At 42.7% G+C, this 15,878-nt stretch overlaps 1 protein-coding gene across 1 annotated transcript in view; it reads left to right on the top strand.

Annotated features, from left to right (window-relative positions):
* The window catches only part of LOC132887076 (polyunsaturated fatty acid lipoxygenase ALOX12-like), a 30,784-nt gene that overhangs the window by 1,064 nt on the left and 13,842 nt on the right, over positions 1-15,878 (top strand). Inside the window, exons 4-6 of the mRNA XM_060922432.1 lie at positions 2,002-2,124; positions 2,210-2,316; positions 7,568-7,740. Of these exons, the coding sequence (XP_060778415.1) occupies positions 2,002-2,124; positions 2,210-2,316; positions 7,568-7,740 (403 nt within the window). The remainder of the gene's footprint in view (positions 1-2,001; positions 2,125-2,209; positions 2,317-7,567; positions 7,741-15,878) is intronic.

Below are 15,878 nucleotides of genomic sequence, written 5' to 3'. Positions count from 1 at the left end.
ACCCTGCCTCTCGCCCATAGTCAACTGGGATAGGCTCCAGCTTGCCTGTGACCCTCTAGGACAGGATAAGCAGCTACAGATAATGGATGGATGGATTACCACTTGTCCTTTTGCATTTACACAATTGGAGGCTCTACACTCGAGGACAGTTACTGAGACCATTTTTAGCAATATAGTACACAACTAACAGGTCACAGTTAGCCCAACAGTACACAACACTGCTTATGTAGCTACCTGTTCTTCACAATTTAAAAGAACTCACAATATAGGTGCTTACTTACAGTCAAACATGCTAGCACATACTTTTGTCTTTTCTTATTTTAGATGGATCGCAAATAATATATACAAGGTACAGAATCATTAGAAATTTACAAAGAATACAAAGTGAGCATTTTCGCTGATTCATATGGTGCTACCCCAGTTGTAATCTAACTAAATGCATTATTACTGGAGAGATAAATTACTTGGCACAGCATTATTTATATCAGAATGTCACTGAAAATTATTTCTCTCTCACTCTCTCCCATTTTCTCCTGTTGCTTTTTTTTTTTTTACTGAAATCTTTTCCAGAAGGTTGAAATCTCTTTGGATTTTTGAGTACACCTTCTGTTTATCCTGTAGTTTATTTTGTTTCCCTCAATTCCACATTACTTTTATATACTTTATAAAGATATTTTATCTTGTGCATTGTCATTTTTTATAATATTATTTGCATTGTGTGATGATTACAGCTCTAGAAGTATTTGTGGAGTGGCAATAAGGACTTTGCATTCTGGTAGTAATAGGATCTGGAGTTTACTTGGAGTTAGTGAATGGGCACTTACACTGTTGGAAAATAGTTGGGAGAGGATGGGGGCAGGGTATCAGTCAGTAATCAGTATGCAACATCAGGAAGGGCTAATGCATACTACACAGTTTTGGCCCCAATTTCCCAGTCGCTAGCTAATTTCGGTGGCAATCGCTCAAGGTGAAAGATCATGCAGTGTGTAACACTTCTATGAGTGATGATCTAGTGTGCACTCCACTACAACACCAAACAACTGATTGCAAGTGATTTAAAGTTGTGTTGAAAAGGTAGCAATTCTGAGATTTTGAAAGAGTTTGTAAGTCGTGTATCAGTTGGCTTAAGCAGGAGAATTAGTGCACAAACCACATGGTATCAGGAGCACTGATGCAAAATGCAATGTGCCTGGTTAACCTGTCAAGCTACTGTTTCTTGCATTTTCTATGATGTGTGCCAGCAGGCACTACATTCATATGAAGAAAATCACAAAGATGTTTATTTTTTATATGTACATTCTTTTTCCTGACATGTCTACCTGCCTCAGCAGCTTTGAAAGGTTATGATTATATTACTTTCTTATCTGCTCTGTTTGGATATGGCATATTCCCCCCCTTTTAAACTTGAAACTCAAAGTCTGTCTGATAGCCCTTTGGTGTGGATTTCATTGGAGCATTACCCAGGGGTATGACTGTATTCAAGGACCCTATGTGGAGGGCCTAGACAAAAAGAAATTTGGCAAGTGGAAAGGAAGCCCACTAAAACTGTTTGCGTAGAACTCAAAGTTATGAAATGCCTTTGATATCACCAGAGTCCTGCCCAGAAACAAGACTGTCTGTCTGCATACATGAAATGAAAGTCAGTTGGTGCAAAGCCATCAGCAGTTTTCTTATACAGGGGTCTGTGCAACTGAGAACTTCTGCTACTACAGGATCTTTTCTGTTTTTGAATTGCTGCAGAAGAGTGGGTTCTTACATGTGTTACTTCCCATTATATCTGAAAATTATGTGAAAAAATGTAATATGTTGATGGTCACTTAATTCTGACTTCTATTGTATTCAGTTAGAGGTTGGAAACTTTTGTAGAAATGTTTTAAAATAATTGTTTATGGATCTTAATGGCATACCTGACCTATTTTACAACTTCTGTTTGCTGTTTTCTTTATGTTACTGATGTTTATTTGTGTTAAATTAGATTATTTTATTGTATTATATTGTTAGATGGAAAACCTGGGATTCAGGAATTCCCAAATGCATAGATGCCAACTCAGTGGCAGACCTACCCCAGGATGTTTGCTTTGCCAATGAGAAGCGCTGTGACTTTGAAGGATCACTTCAATATGCGTGAGCATCTACATTTAAGCAGTCATAAAAGCATGTGTGTCATGCACATCTGTACATATTATGTTTTTAATTTAATCACCCTCAGGATTTTGGAGCTGTCTCTGAAGAAGATGGTTTTCTGGATTGGGAAGTCATGGAAAGATCTGGATGATTTTAAACAAATATTTTGGACATTACGGAGTCCCATTACCGGTGTAGTTGCTGTTTTTTTTTTAAACCCTGTTATATACAAGTGATTTCTAATCAACTTCACTGTCGCAAAAATATTTAGAAAAGCATTTGTGTAATCAACAAGATGAGTATTGTTAGTGTTTCTTTTGACTTATGGTCCAATACCCTTTTTTATGCCAAATAACTGCATTCTTTTCAACTTACAATTAAGTTACAGTAAAGTAATAAATATTATCTGTAAATAGAAACATTTAGAGTGGTGCTTGAAAGTTTGTGAGCCCTTTAGAATTTTCTATATTTCTGCATAAATATGACCTAAAACATCATCAGATTTTCACACAAGTCCTAAAAGTAGATAAAGAGAACCCAGTTAAACAAATGAGACAAAAATATTAGACTTGGTCATTTATTTATTGAGGAAAATGATCCAATATTACATATCTGTGAGTGGCAAAAGTATGTGAACATTTGCTTTCAGTATCTGGTGTGACCCCCTTGTGCAGCAATAAGTGCAACTAAACGTTTCCGGTAACTGTTGTTCAGTCCTGCAAACCGGATTGGAGGAATTTTAGCCCGTTCCTCCGGACAGAACAGCTTCAACTCTGAGATGTTGGTGGGTTTCCTCACATGAATTGCTTGCTTCAGGTCCTTCCACAACATTTCGATTGGATTAAGGTCAGGACTTTGATTTGGCCATTCCAAAACATTAACTTTGTTCTTCTTTAACCATTCTTTGGTAGAACGACTTGTGTGCTTAGGGTCATTGTCTTGCTGCATGACCCACCTTCTCTTGAGATTCAGTTCATGGACAGGTGTCCTGACATCTTCCTTTAGAATTTGCTGGTAAAATTCAGAATTCATTGTTCTATCAATGATGGCAAGCCATGCTGGCCCAGATGCAGCAAAACAGGCCCAAACCATGATACTACCATCACCATGTTTCACAGATGAGATAAGGTTCTTATGCTGGAATGCAGTCTTTTCCTTTCTCCAAACATAACGCTTTTCATTTAAACCAAAAAGTTATATTTTGGTCTCATCCATCCACAAAACATTTTTCCAATAGCCTTCTGGCTTGTTAATATGATCTTTAGCAAACTGCAGATGAGCAGCAATGTTCTTTTTGGAGAGCAGTGGCTTTCTCCTTGCAACCCTGCCATGCACACCATTGTTCTTCAGTGTTTTCCTGATGGTTGACTCATGAACATTAGCATTAGCCAATGTGAGAGAGGCCTTCAGTTGCTTAGAAGTTACTCTGGGGTCCTTTGTGACCTCACTGACTATTACATGCCTTGCTCTTGTAGTGATCTTTGTTGGTCGACCACTCCTGGGGAGTAACATTGGTCTTGAATTTCCTCCATTTGTACACAATCTGTCTGACTGTGGATTGGTGGAGTCCAAACTCTTTAGAGATGGTTTTGTAAGCTATTCCAGCCTGATGAGCATCAACAATGCTTTTTCTGAAGTCCTCAGAAATCTCCTTTGTTCATGCCATGATACACTTCCACAAACATGTGTTGTGAAGATCAGACTTTGATAGATCCCTGTTCTTTAAATAAAACAGGGTGCCAACTCACACCTGATTGTCATCCCATTGATTGAAAACACCTGACTCTAATTTCACCTTCAAATTAACTGCTAATCTGAGAGGTTCACATACTTTTGCCACACACAGATATGTAATATTGGATAATTTTCCTCAATAAATTGAGGATTCCTGGTAACCAATGTTGTGTGTGCGTACGCTCCACAGGTTGGATGTGAGTCTGAAGAGAAAGTGTCTTTCTGGGAAAAGATGGATGAAGTGGTAGAAAACATATGGAGGGAGGAGCGTGTGCTGATAGGAGCAGATTTCAACGGACATACTGGCAAGGGAAACAGAGGAGATGAGGACGTGATGGGCAGATATGGTGTAAGAGAGAGAGAAATGTGGAAGGGCAAATGGTGGTTGATTTTTCAAAGAGGATGAATTTGACAATAGTCAATACATACTTTGAGAAGAAAGAGCAGCACAGGGTGACGTTTAAGAGTGGAGGAAGATCTACACAGGTGGACTACATACTCTGCAGAAGGGGTAACCTGAAGGAGACTGGAGACTGTAAAGTGATGGCAGGGGAGAGTGTAGCTAGACAACATCAAGCGGTCATGTGCAGGATGAGCTTGAAAGTGAAAAAGAGGAAGCATGAAATAGTGGAGCCGAAAATTAAGTGGTGGAAACTAAAAGAGGTTGAACATCAGAAGAAGTTTAGGGAAGAAATGAGACAAGCATTGAGTGGTCATGGAAGTCTGCCAGAAGATTGGAATACTACTGCTGTACTAGTAAGAGAAGCAGCAAGGAAGGTGCTAGGGTGGTCATGTTTTAAACTTTACTTAACTTTTATTCTATTTTATTCTGCTGTTTTTTACTGAACTTTTACTTCATTTTATTATTTTATTTCTACTATTGTTTAATTCTTATTTTTATTTTTATTTTTCTCTCTTCTTCCCCCTTTATTTTATGTAATTTTATTTTCTATTGTTTACTGTTTTCCCTTTACCTCTGTAAAGCACATTGAACTGCCACTGTGTATGAAATGCGCTATATAAATAAACTTGCCTTGCCTTGCCTAGGATGGTCATCGGGAAGAAAGAAGGAAGACAAGGAGACATGGTGGTGGAACAAAGAAGTGCAGGAAATTATAAAAGAGAAGAGGCTAGCAAAGAAGAATTGGGATGATCAGAGAGACGAGGAAAGCAGGCGGTTATACAGAGAGACGAGACAGAAGGCAAAAAGAGTGGTAGTGAAGGTGAAAGCAGATGCATACCAGGAGTTGTACGAAAGCCTGGACATCAAAGAAGGAGAGAAAGACCTGTACAGACTAGCTAGGCAGAGAAACAGGGAAGCGAGGGATGTACAGCAGGTAAGAGTGATGAAAGATGGAAATGGAAATATGCTGACAAAGAAAGTGTATTAAGAAGGTGGAAAGAGTACTTTGAGGATTTATTAAATGAGGAGAATCCAAGAGAGAAAAGGTCAGATTCATTGGAGACAGCAAATCAGGAAGCAGAGTTGGTTAGTAAGGATGAGGTGAGGGCAGCCATGAAAAGAATGAAGACTGGGAAAGCAGTCGGACCAGATGGTATCCCGATTGAGGCTCGGAGATGTTTGGGTGAGACAGCTGTGGAATTCCTAACGAGATTGTTTAATAAGATCCTAGAGAATGAGAAAATGCCAAATGAATGGAGAAACTGTGTGCTAGTCCCAGTATACAAGAATAAGGGAGATGTACAGAGCTACAATAATTACAGAGGAATAAAATTGATGAGCCACACCATGAAGCTATGGGAAAGGGTATTGGAGGCGAGATTGAGAAGAGAGGTAGCAATCTGTGAACAGCACTATGGGTTTATGCCAAGGAAGAGCACGTCGGATGCAATTTTTGCTTTAAGAATGTTAATGGAGAAGTACAGAGAAGGCCAGAGAAAGCTACATTGTGTGTTTGTAGACCTGGAGAAGGCATACGATAGCGTGCCGAGAGATGAGTTATGGCATTGTATGAGGAAGAGTGGAGTGAATGAGAAGTACATTAGAGTGGTGCAAGACATGTATGAGAACAGTGAAACAGCAGTGAGATGTGCAGTTGGAACAACTGAATGGTTCAAGGTCAGGACTCCATCAAGGATCTGCTTTGAGTCCTTTTTTGTTTGCCATAGTGATGGATAGCTTGACGGACGAAGTGAGGCAAGAGTCACCATGGAACATGATGTTTGCGGATGATATTGTGATATGTGGTGAAAGTAGAAAGGAGGTTGAGTTGGGTTTGGAGAGATGGAGGTATGCATTGGAACAAAGAGGAATGAAGGTGAGCAGTAGCAAAACAGAGTACATGTGCATCAATGAGAATGGGGATGAGAGTGTAGTGAAGATGCAAGGAGTAGACATAAAGTTAGTTGGTGAATTCAATACCTGGGATCAACTGTGCAGGAAAATGGGGGCTGCGATAGTGAGGTGAGAAAGAGAGTGCAGGCAGGGTGGAACAGTTGGAGAAGGATTTTGGGAGTCATTTTTAGGGCATACCTAACAATGTGTTTTCTTTCTCTCTCTCTCTTCCCCCCCCCCCAATCTGTCCCTCTGAGTTACATGTTGATCCTGGGATTGAGATGCTGGCCTCTTCTGCCCCTCGGACCTGCTTGATCCATCCTGGTGCCCTGTGTCTGGTCGGAGTTTTATCGCCCCACTCCTGTGAAGGATGGCCCCATGAGGACAGTTGAGGGTTATACATGTTAAAACTGTTAATATTATAGTCAGGCTGTCTGTTGTTGCCCAAATGAGGATGGGTTCCCTTTTGAGTCTGGTTCCTCTCGAGGTTTCTTCCTCATGTCGTCTGAGGGAGTTTTTCCTTGCCACCGTCGCCACAGGCTTGCTCATTGGGGATAGATTAGGAATAAAATTAGCTCATGTTTTAAGTCGTTCAAATTCTGTAAAGCTGCTTTGCGACAATGTTTATTGTTAAAAGCGCTGTACAAATAAACTTGATTTGATTTGATTTATGATAGGAAAGTCCCAGCAAAAGTGAAAGGTAAGATGTATAAGACAGTAATGAGACCAGCTGTGATGTATGGATTGGAGATAGTATCCTTAACGAAGAGACAGGAGGCAAAGTTGGAGGTGGCGGAGTTGAGGATGTTAAGGTTTGTGATGGGAGTGACAAGGTTGGACAGGATAAGGAACAAGCACATCAGAGGGACAGCACATGTGGAGAGCTTGGGAATTAAGCTTAGAGAGATGAGACCGAGATGGTATGGGTACATCCTGAGAAGAGATGCAGAGCATGTTGGAAGGAGAATGTTGAGGATGGAGCTGCCAGGCAAACGAAAACAAGGAAGGCCAAAGAGGAAATACATGGATGTGGTGAGAGAGGACATGAAAGTGGCAGGTGTGGTCGAGAAAGATGCGGAAGACAGGGAGCAATGGAGACGAAAGATCCGCTGTGGCGACCCCTAATCGGGAGCAGCCAAAAGAAGAAGAAGAAGAAGGATCATTTTCCTCAATAAATAAATGACCAAGTATAATATTTTTGTCTCGTTTGTTTAACTGGGTTCTCTTTATCTACTTTTAGGACTTGTGTGAAAATCTGATGATGTTTTGGGTCATATTTATGCAGAAATATAGAAAATTCTAAAGGGTTCACAAACTTTCAAGCATCACTGTATTTAAACCTCATGCTTCAGCTGTAAATAACACATAATAATACTATCTAATTGAATATAAATGCCTTATGACTGTTTTTAGAATATGTTATGGAACACTGGAAGGAGGACTGGTTTTTTGGCCATCAGTTCCTGAATGGGGCAAATCCACGGATGATCCAGAGGTGCGAGAAACTACCCTCCAACTTTCCTGTCTCTGGACACATGGTGCAGGCCTTCTTAAGCCCCAACACCACCCTGGACAAAGAGCTCAAGGTGAAGTGTCATGCATAATTTCTGCAATGATTTCATACACCTTTTGAAAAATTAATACTCATCTTCAGTATCCACTTTCTCCTGGTCACCCTGAATCCTTCAGTACAGCACAGGGCCACCATGCACTCACAGTCACAGCTAGTGGTGTTTAACAATCAGATGATATGGATTACTGCAACAATTTTAAAGGCAATGACTGAAATAAATTGAAGAAACATACATTTCATTTGTGGTACCCTAAACTTAGGCCCTGTCCACACAGCAACGGATTCAGGTGACTCCGATACAATTGTTTATCGTTTAGGCCTGGCGTCCACACGGCACCGGCGTTTTGGGTGCCCAAAACGCAATCTTTTTGAGAACGGGGTCCAGAGTGGAAAGATCTGGCAACGTTGCCATTGCAAAGTCGTCTGGATGAGTAGAACGGATTTGTTTACGATGACGTCACAACCACATGACTGTGAGTGCTTCACGCCGGGTAGAAGTGTAACGAACTCGATGCGAGTTGTCAACAAATCCTATAACTTGGTTCATGAAACGCACTTACAAAATATTTTCACTGTGAATATTTATTGTGTAATGGTGCAAAGTGAGAGAGAGAGAGAGAGAGAGAGAGAGAGAGACTCTGCCCTTAGGGCAGAGTCAATCCCGCCAGCAAAAATAGGGAAAAAAAGGAGCGATCTCACCTCTTCATATGTTGGTTTAAGTCCTACAATACATTCCTCAAAAAGGGCGTAGAAGAGCAAATTAATCCATCAACGTGTAGCATTCAATTTATTCCGGACCATTAAAGACGCCGCCTTCCGCGTAGAATCATACGTCATCCTTGCCGCCATATTGGATAGGTCAAAGCGGAAAATAAAGATTCATGTGCTGCGTTTAACTGTACCAACAGGTTTACCGTCCAAACGAGATCACATGGGATTACCTTTCACAGGTGAGAAACAACAAATTAATCCATCAACGTGTAGCATTCAATTTATTCCGGACCATTAAAGACGCCGCCTTCCGCGTAGAATCATACGTCATCCTTGCCGCCATATTGGATAGGTCAAAGTGGAGAATAAAGATTAGCTACGTTTAACTGTACCAACAGGTTTGCCGTCCAAACGAGATCACATGGGATTACCTTTCACAGGTGAGACTGGAAAAATACTTTTCATTGTATTTGGTCATTATAATGTAATTTTACAAACAGATTTTCCTGACTTTGTGGCTAATATGAAGTCTCGCGCATAATAGTTTATGCGCATGCATCCTTACTTCTTCTATTGTTCTGGTGTCTCCGAAGGGACCATCTTACAGCGCCCCTAGAGGTGTGGCATGTGTATTGCTTCGTTTTCAGCAAGCGTTGCGTTGCCATATGGACTTGATATTTTACTGATCGTTGCCCATTTGGATGCGATATATTTTTAAATAACATCTCGTTGCCGTTGTCATGTGGATGTAGCCTTAGGGAACCCTGGAGCTGTGAGGAGGCACCTACCTGCAGCACCATCAGGCCCAGATGGGCCATCAGGAGATTCGGGAGATCCTGATTTTGGCCTGACCATTTAAAAAAAAAAAATTTTTCCCTGTAATGATGTCAAGTGGCCGGCAAATCCTGCACTTCTGAGAGATATTGGTGGAAACTGCTCACATTTCCCATTTTCACCCCCCCCAAAAAAAAAAATTAATTACAAAAAAAAAAAACCTGCTTGGTGTCAGTCCTGCGCGCTGTGGCACATGCACTAGAAGGCCCGCCTCTGTGCGTGCGCCATGAACAAAGCGCACCTGAACTCAATTAGAGAACTATGTGTTGGGCTATTTAAGGACTGTGCTGATACAAATACAATGCGAAGTATTACGCTACGTTCAGTGTGCATTTCGAGTCTTTTTTCCCTGTGTTTGTGGTTTTTCTGGTGTCTCGACTCCTGTTCCCGTTTTTAATTCTCGTTTTGCCTCTGACATCCTGTTTGCGCCTCGACCAACCCTTTGCCTGTTTTCATGTTTATGACCTTGCCTACTGATTTGGACTGTTTGCTTTGTGTGTGTTTCATGCACTTTTTGTATAAATTGCACTTTGTTCAATAAAACACTTCTGCACATACATCCGCCTCCCTCGTGCACTTGACAGAATACTTCACCGTACTATGGATGTAGCAGATTTGTTTCAATACGTGATTCCATGCCACTTCCGGGTTTCCCTGTCCCTGCTACAAACCTCATATTTCCACCAACGTACCGATGCTCACCCTCCTATGCCCTACAATGGAGAATATCACCCATGTGGATTCCACATCCAGTGTGGGGTCCTCTATGATGACTTCCAAGAGCCCAAGCCACCCAAACCCATCTGGGTAAGTCTCATCCTGACATTCATTGGTGGGCGAGCACACAGATGGGTGGACTATCTGATTCGGGTGGAACACCCATGCCTTCGTAACTCTCAGACTTTCTTTGCCATGCTCAAGTTTATATATGAATCCTTAGTAAAGGAGGAACCCCTTGAAAATTTTTGGGGAGGGGCAATCAGGCCAGTGGTTGATGCAGCAGAGGAGACCGTTGCTCTAGAGCGCCTCCTAAAGACAACCACTCCAGTGGCTGACTCAGCTGAGGAGGTCATCGCTCCCAAGCTCCCTCCAGTGGCCAACTCAGCTGAGGAGACCGTTGCCCCAGAGCTCCCCTCAGTGGCTGATATAGAGACAGCAGAGGAGGCTGCCTCTTTTGAGCTGGTTTCTCAGCCAGAACCAGCACCTGAATCCATGGCTGAACCTGTGCCAGCATCTTTTCCTGTGCCAGTGCCTGCTCCCGTGCCAGAGGCGGAGCCAGCGCCAGCGCCTGCTCCCATGCCAGAGGCTGTGTCAGGGCCCGCTCCAGTGCCAGAGCCTGCATCAAAGCCTGCTCCAGTGCCAGGGCCCACTCCAGGGCCGGAGCCAGTGTCTACGCTGGAGCCAGCATCTGCATCTACTCCGGAACCAGTGCCGGAGCCAGCGTCTATGCCGGAGCCAGCGTTCGGGTCTACTCCGGAACCAGTGCCGTCTCCAGAGCCCAAGCCCTGTCCCGAGCTGTCTCCAGAGCCCAAGCCCTGTCCCGAGCTGTCTACAGAGCTCGAGCCCGAGTTTAGTCCAGAGACTGAGCCATCTACAGAGCTCAAGCTCGAGCCCGAGTCCAGTCCAGAGACCGAGCTGTCTACAGAGCTCGAGCCTAAGTTCAGTCCAGAGACCAAGCCGTCTACAGAGCTCGAGCCCAGTCCGGAGCCATCTACAGAGCCTGAGCTATCTACAGAGCCTGAGCCCAGCCTGGAGCTGTCTACAGAGCTTGAGTCCAGTCCAGAGCCATCTACAGAGCTCAAGTCTGTACCTGACTGCAGTCCAGAGCTCAAGCCATCTCCAGAGCTCAAGTCGTCTCCAGAGCTTGAGCCCAGTCCAGAGTCCACATCAAGTCCTGAGGTCAGGCCTACTCTGAGCCAAGAACCCAAGTCGTGTCCAGAGCCTGAGCCTGATCCCAAACCCCCACCAGGGCCAAGTAGGATGGATTTTCACTCCCGGAGGTTCTGTCAGTCCTGTGCACTGTGGCGCGTGCACAAGAAGGCATGCCTCAGGCTGCGTGCATGCTGAGTAAGCTCCATCACATGCTCCATGAACAAAGCACACCTGAACTCAATTAGAGAACTATGTGTTGGGCTATTTAAGGACTGCGGTGATGCAAATACAATGCAAAGTATTACACCATGTTCAGTGCACATTACCTAGCCTTTTTTCCTGTTTTTGTTTTTTTCTGGTGTCTCAACTCCTGTTCCATTTCTAGTTCTCATTCTCGTTTTGCCTCAGACATCCTGTTTGCGCCTCGACTGACCCTTTGCCTGTTTTCATGTTTATGACCTTGCCTGCACTTTTTGTATAGATCGCACTTTGTTCAATAAAACACTTCTACACATACATCCGTCTCCCTCGTGCACTTGACACATGGATGCTGAAACTTTTGGAGAAATTCTAATCAGAAGTATTTTTTTTTCCCAACAGAAGAGAAAAAAAAGAATTTCTGACATCATAATCAGAAAATCTTCCTCACTATCTCACAAATCTGAACCTGGATAAACTTCAACTCAAGCAACTGGCATGACGTCACTTTTATACTCTGCCTGGCCAAAAAAAAGTTCCACACTAATATTTCACTATAGCATTGATTACAACGGGCATTCCCTGTGACACTGTTTCGACAACCTTATTCAATATAACATTTATTTACATCCAAAGCTGTGTTTATTTATTGTAATAGTTCCCTGAATGGGGTGGATGCTGAAACATGGGAACAGGCGAGTAATAATAATAATAATAATAATAATAATAAAATACCTGCATAAGCAGGGCAACATCTGATTATTCACTTTGAAAATATTACCAGATCTGGAATTAATATCACTCAAAAGAAATCCCAATGAACAAATTTATAGTAACTCCAAAATTACTATACATTCAATCCTTTTAGCTGCTGCACGTGTAAAACTCTGGTACGGGATCAAGACACTTCATCCAATGACCATTTCGTCCAATGCCACTTCATCTGATAGTTGAGAAATTTCATCCAAAGCCTTTTTCATACTCACTATCAATTATTTTGTGTTTCAGGTATTCATTTGTTAGAAAAATAATTCTCAATAGTATTTGACTGAAGCAGAAAATTTTTTGTAAAGCAAACACTGTTAGATTTAATATGATCCACATGGCTTCAAAAATTAACAACTCGGCCAGGAGAGCTAACAGTGAAGCCAAATTTTACAGATACCTCCGTCTAAGCCTTCCCCTTCAATTGAGCATGGTCTCAGGTCAGTAGGGCTGCGCCTTGGCCCGGTGTTCACAAATGAAAGCCCCCCGAAAGCTCTGCTCCACACCTAAAAATTTAACATGATCCAGCCGGCTTTAAAAATTAATAACTCAGCCAATAGAGCTCAAAACGAAGCCAAATTTTACAGGCACCTCCCTCTAAGCCTCCCCCTTCGAAAGTGCACATTCTCAGGTCGGTAAGCCCGTGCCTCAGCTTGGGATTTGCAAATGAAGCCTCTGCAAGATCGCTGCTCCATGCCTGAAAATTTAATATGATCCAGCCGGAAACACAGACATGCAAGCAAGCAGCCTGCAATGACAAGGGAGTTATTGGCATGTTGGCAATGAGTGATTGGCATGTTGGCATCCTTCATGTAGTGGAGCCACTGGAGCAGGACATGGTAGGAACAGAGGGTGAATGAGCATCCTAGCAGGTAGTACCAGAGAGTGAGGACTGCCCACTTGATGGCCAGAAAGTAATTTTCAATGATGCTCTACTTTTGCTCTTGCATGGAGAGCTTGTGGCTGATGTACAGCACCGGACACTCCTCCCCCTTCACTACCTGGGACAAAACAGCCCCCAGCCATCTGTTTGATGTGTCAGTCTGTAAAATAAAAGGGAAAGAAAAGTCAGGAGAATGCAACAGTGGGCCCCCACACAAAACTGGCTTTACCTGAGCAAAAGCCTGTTCACATGGCTCCATTGACTTGAATGGATCTGGTGCCCCCTTTTTAGTGAGGTCAGCCAGCAGGCTGGTGAAGTCCGAAAAGTTAGGCACAAACCGCCTATAATTGCCAGCCAGCCCCAGGAACTGCCTCACCCCTTTTTGGTCTTAAGTCTCGAGCAGGCCGCAATTGCTCCAGTCTTATCAATGTTGGGATGCATCTGCTCACGACCCAAGTGGAAGCCCAGATAGCGTAATTCCACCCATCCAACTGCACACTTTTTTGGGTTTGCTGTGAGCCCAGCGTGCCTCTGGTCCCAGCTCCGCCCTCTCCAGAACTACCATTGCCAAAGCCACAGGAACCTCCTCTCTCCACAGTTTCAGGAGATTAAGGTGGTAAATTTGACATGTATTGCCCCTATCTGGACATTTGACATCATAGACGGCCTCCCAATTTGCCATGTGACCTCAAAAGGCCCTTGCAACTTGGCAAGTAATGTTGAGCTTGAGGTGGGCAGTAAAATGAGGACTTTATCTCCCAGTGCAAATTCATTTAGCCATGTCCCTCTGTTGTACAGGTGAGATTGATGTTCTTGGGCTTGTAACAAATTCTCCTTGGTTATGTGAATCAGTGCATGGAGTTTTGCTCTCAGGTCAAGAACGTATCGAATTTCATATTTGCTTTGAGAAGACCGCGCTTCCCAATTTTCTATAATGATGTCTAAGACAACACAGGGCTTGCACCCATACCGCAATTCAAAAGGGGAAAACCCAGTGGAGGCTTGTAGGACCTCACGCACAGCAAACAACAGAGGGTCTAGCCACCTGTCTCAGTTTTTAGCATCCCCATGAACGAACGTACAAATTATGTTTTTAAGTGTTTCATGAAATCATTCAAACAACCCATCTGTTTGCAGATGATAAACACTAGTACAAATCATATTGATCCCCAATAATTCATGCAATTTACACAGTGTGCATGACATAAAAGTATTCCTCGTGAAGAGTGTCGATGATCATTGTAACAACTCTCTGACTTTGGGAAACAGAGGAACTGGGAGCAGGCTTCAGAACAGGTGTGTTCTTTTTATTGTTCACACTTTTCAGTGACCTAATAATGAAACATAAACATACATACACGCAATGGGGTGTCATAGCTCTCTTTCTCTCCTGTTCCTGGCTGTCAAAAAGATACACAGAGACACAGGTTAATTGACAGCCAGTAATTAGACACAGTAGCAGTTCATCACATATTACCTACTGGTTCAACCTGACTCCTCGTCGTTCACAGCCGATGCTCGACCATTCTCTCTCTACCACAATTGTCTTCTGGACAACTGACAGACCACAACTGGAATTGGGTAAATTTGGACACATCAGACCACATGACTTTTTCCATTGCGCCAGAGTCCAATCTTAATGCTCATAGCAGTCAACTGTCAATTTTATGACAATTTGACTTTATCAAGCATTTACAGTGGTGCTTGAAAGTTTGTGAACCCTTTAGAATTTTTTATATTTCTGCATAAATATGACATAAAACATCAGATTTTCACACAAGTCCTAAAAGTAGATAAAGAGAACCCAGTTAAACAAATGAGACAAAAAAGACTTGGTCATTTATTTATTGAGGAAAATGATCCAATATTACATATCTGTGAGTGGCAAAAGTATATGAACCTTTGCTTTCAGTATCTGGTGTGACCCCCTTGTGCAGCAATAACTGCAACTAAACGTTTCTGGTAACTGTTGATCAGTCCTGCACACCGGCTCGAAGGAATTTTAGCCCATTCCTCTGGACAGAACAGCTTCAACTCTGAGATGTTGGTGGGTTTCCTCACATGAATTACTCGCTTCAGGTCCTTCCACAACATTTCGATTGGATTAAGGTCAGGACTTTGACTTGGCCATTCCAATACATTAACTTTATTCTTCTTTAACCATTCTTTGGTAGAACGACTTGTGTGCTTAGGGTCATTGTCTTGCTGCATGACCCACCTTCTCTTGAGATTCAGTTCATGGACAAATGTCCTGACAGTTTCCTTGAGAATTTGCTGGTATAATTCAGAATTCATTGTTCCATCAATGATGGCAAGCCATTCTGGCCCCGATGCAGCAAAACAGTCCCAAACCATGATACGACCACCACCATATTTCACAGATGGGATAAGGTTCTTATGCTGAAATGCAGTGTTTTCCTTTCTCCAAACATAACACTTCTCATTTAAACCAAAAAGTTCTATTTTGGTCTCATCCATCCATAAAACATTTTTCCAATAGCCTTCTGACTTGTCCACATGATCTTTAGAAACTGCAGACAAGCAGCCACATTCTTTTTGGAGAGCAGTGGCTTTCTCCTTGCAACCCTGCCATGCACACCTTTGTTGTCCAGTGTTCTCCTGATGGCGGACTCACGAATATTAACATTAGCCAATGTGAGCGAGGCCTTCAGTTGCTTAGAAGTTGCCCTGGGGTCATTTATGACCTTGTCACCTATTACACGCCTTGCTCTTGGAGTGATCTTTGTTGGTTGACCACTCCTGGGGAGGGTAACAATGGTCTTGAATTTCCTCCATTTGTACACAATCTGTCTGACTGTGGATTGGTGGAGTCCAAACTCTTTAGAGATGGTTTTGTAACCTTTTCCAGCCTGATGAGCATCAACAAT

The sequence above is a fragment of the Neoarius graeffei genome, chromosome 1, assembly GCF_027579695.1.
Source record: "Neoarius graeffei isolate fNeoGra1 chromosome 1, fNeoGra1.pri, whole genome shotgun sequence".
NCBI lineage: Eukaryota > Metazoa > Chordata > Actinopteri > Siluriformes > Ariidae > Neoarius > Neoarius graeffei.
The sequence above is the reverse complement of the archived record's forward strand: the minus strand, read 5'-3'. Positions and strand labels throughout refer to the sequence as shown.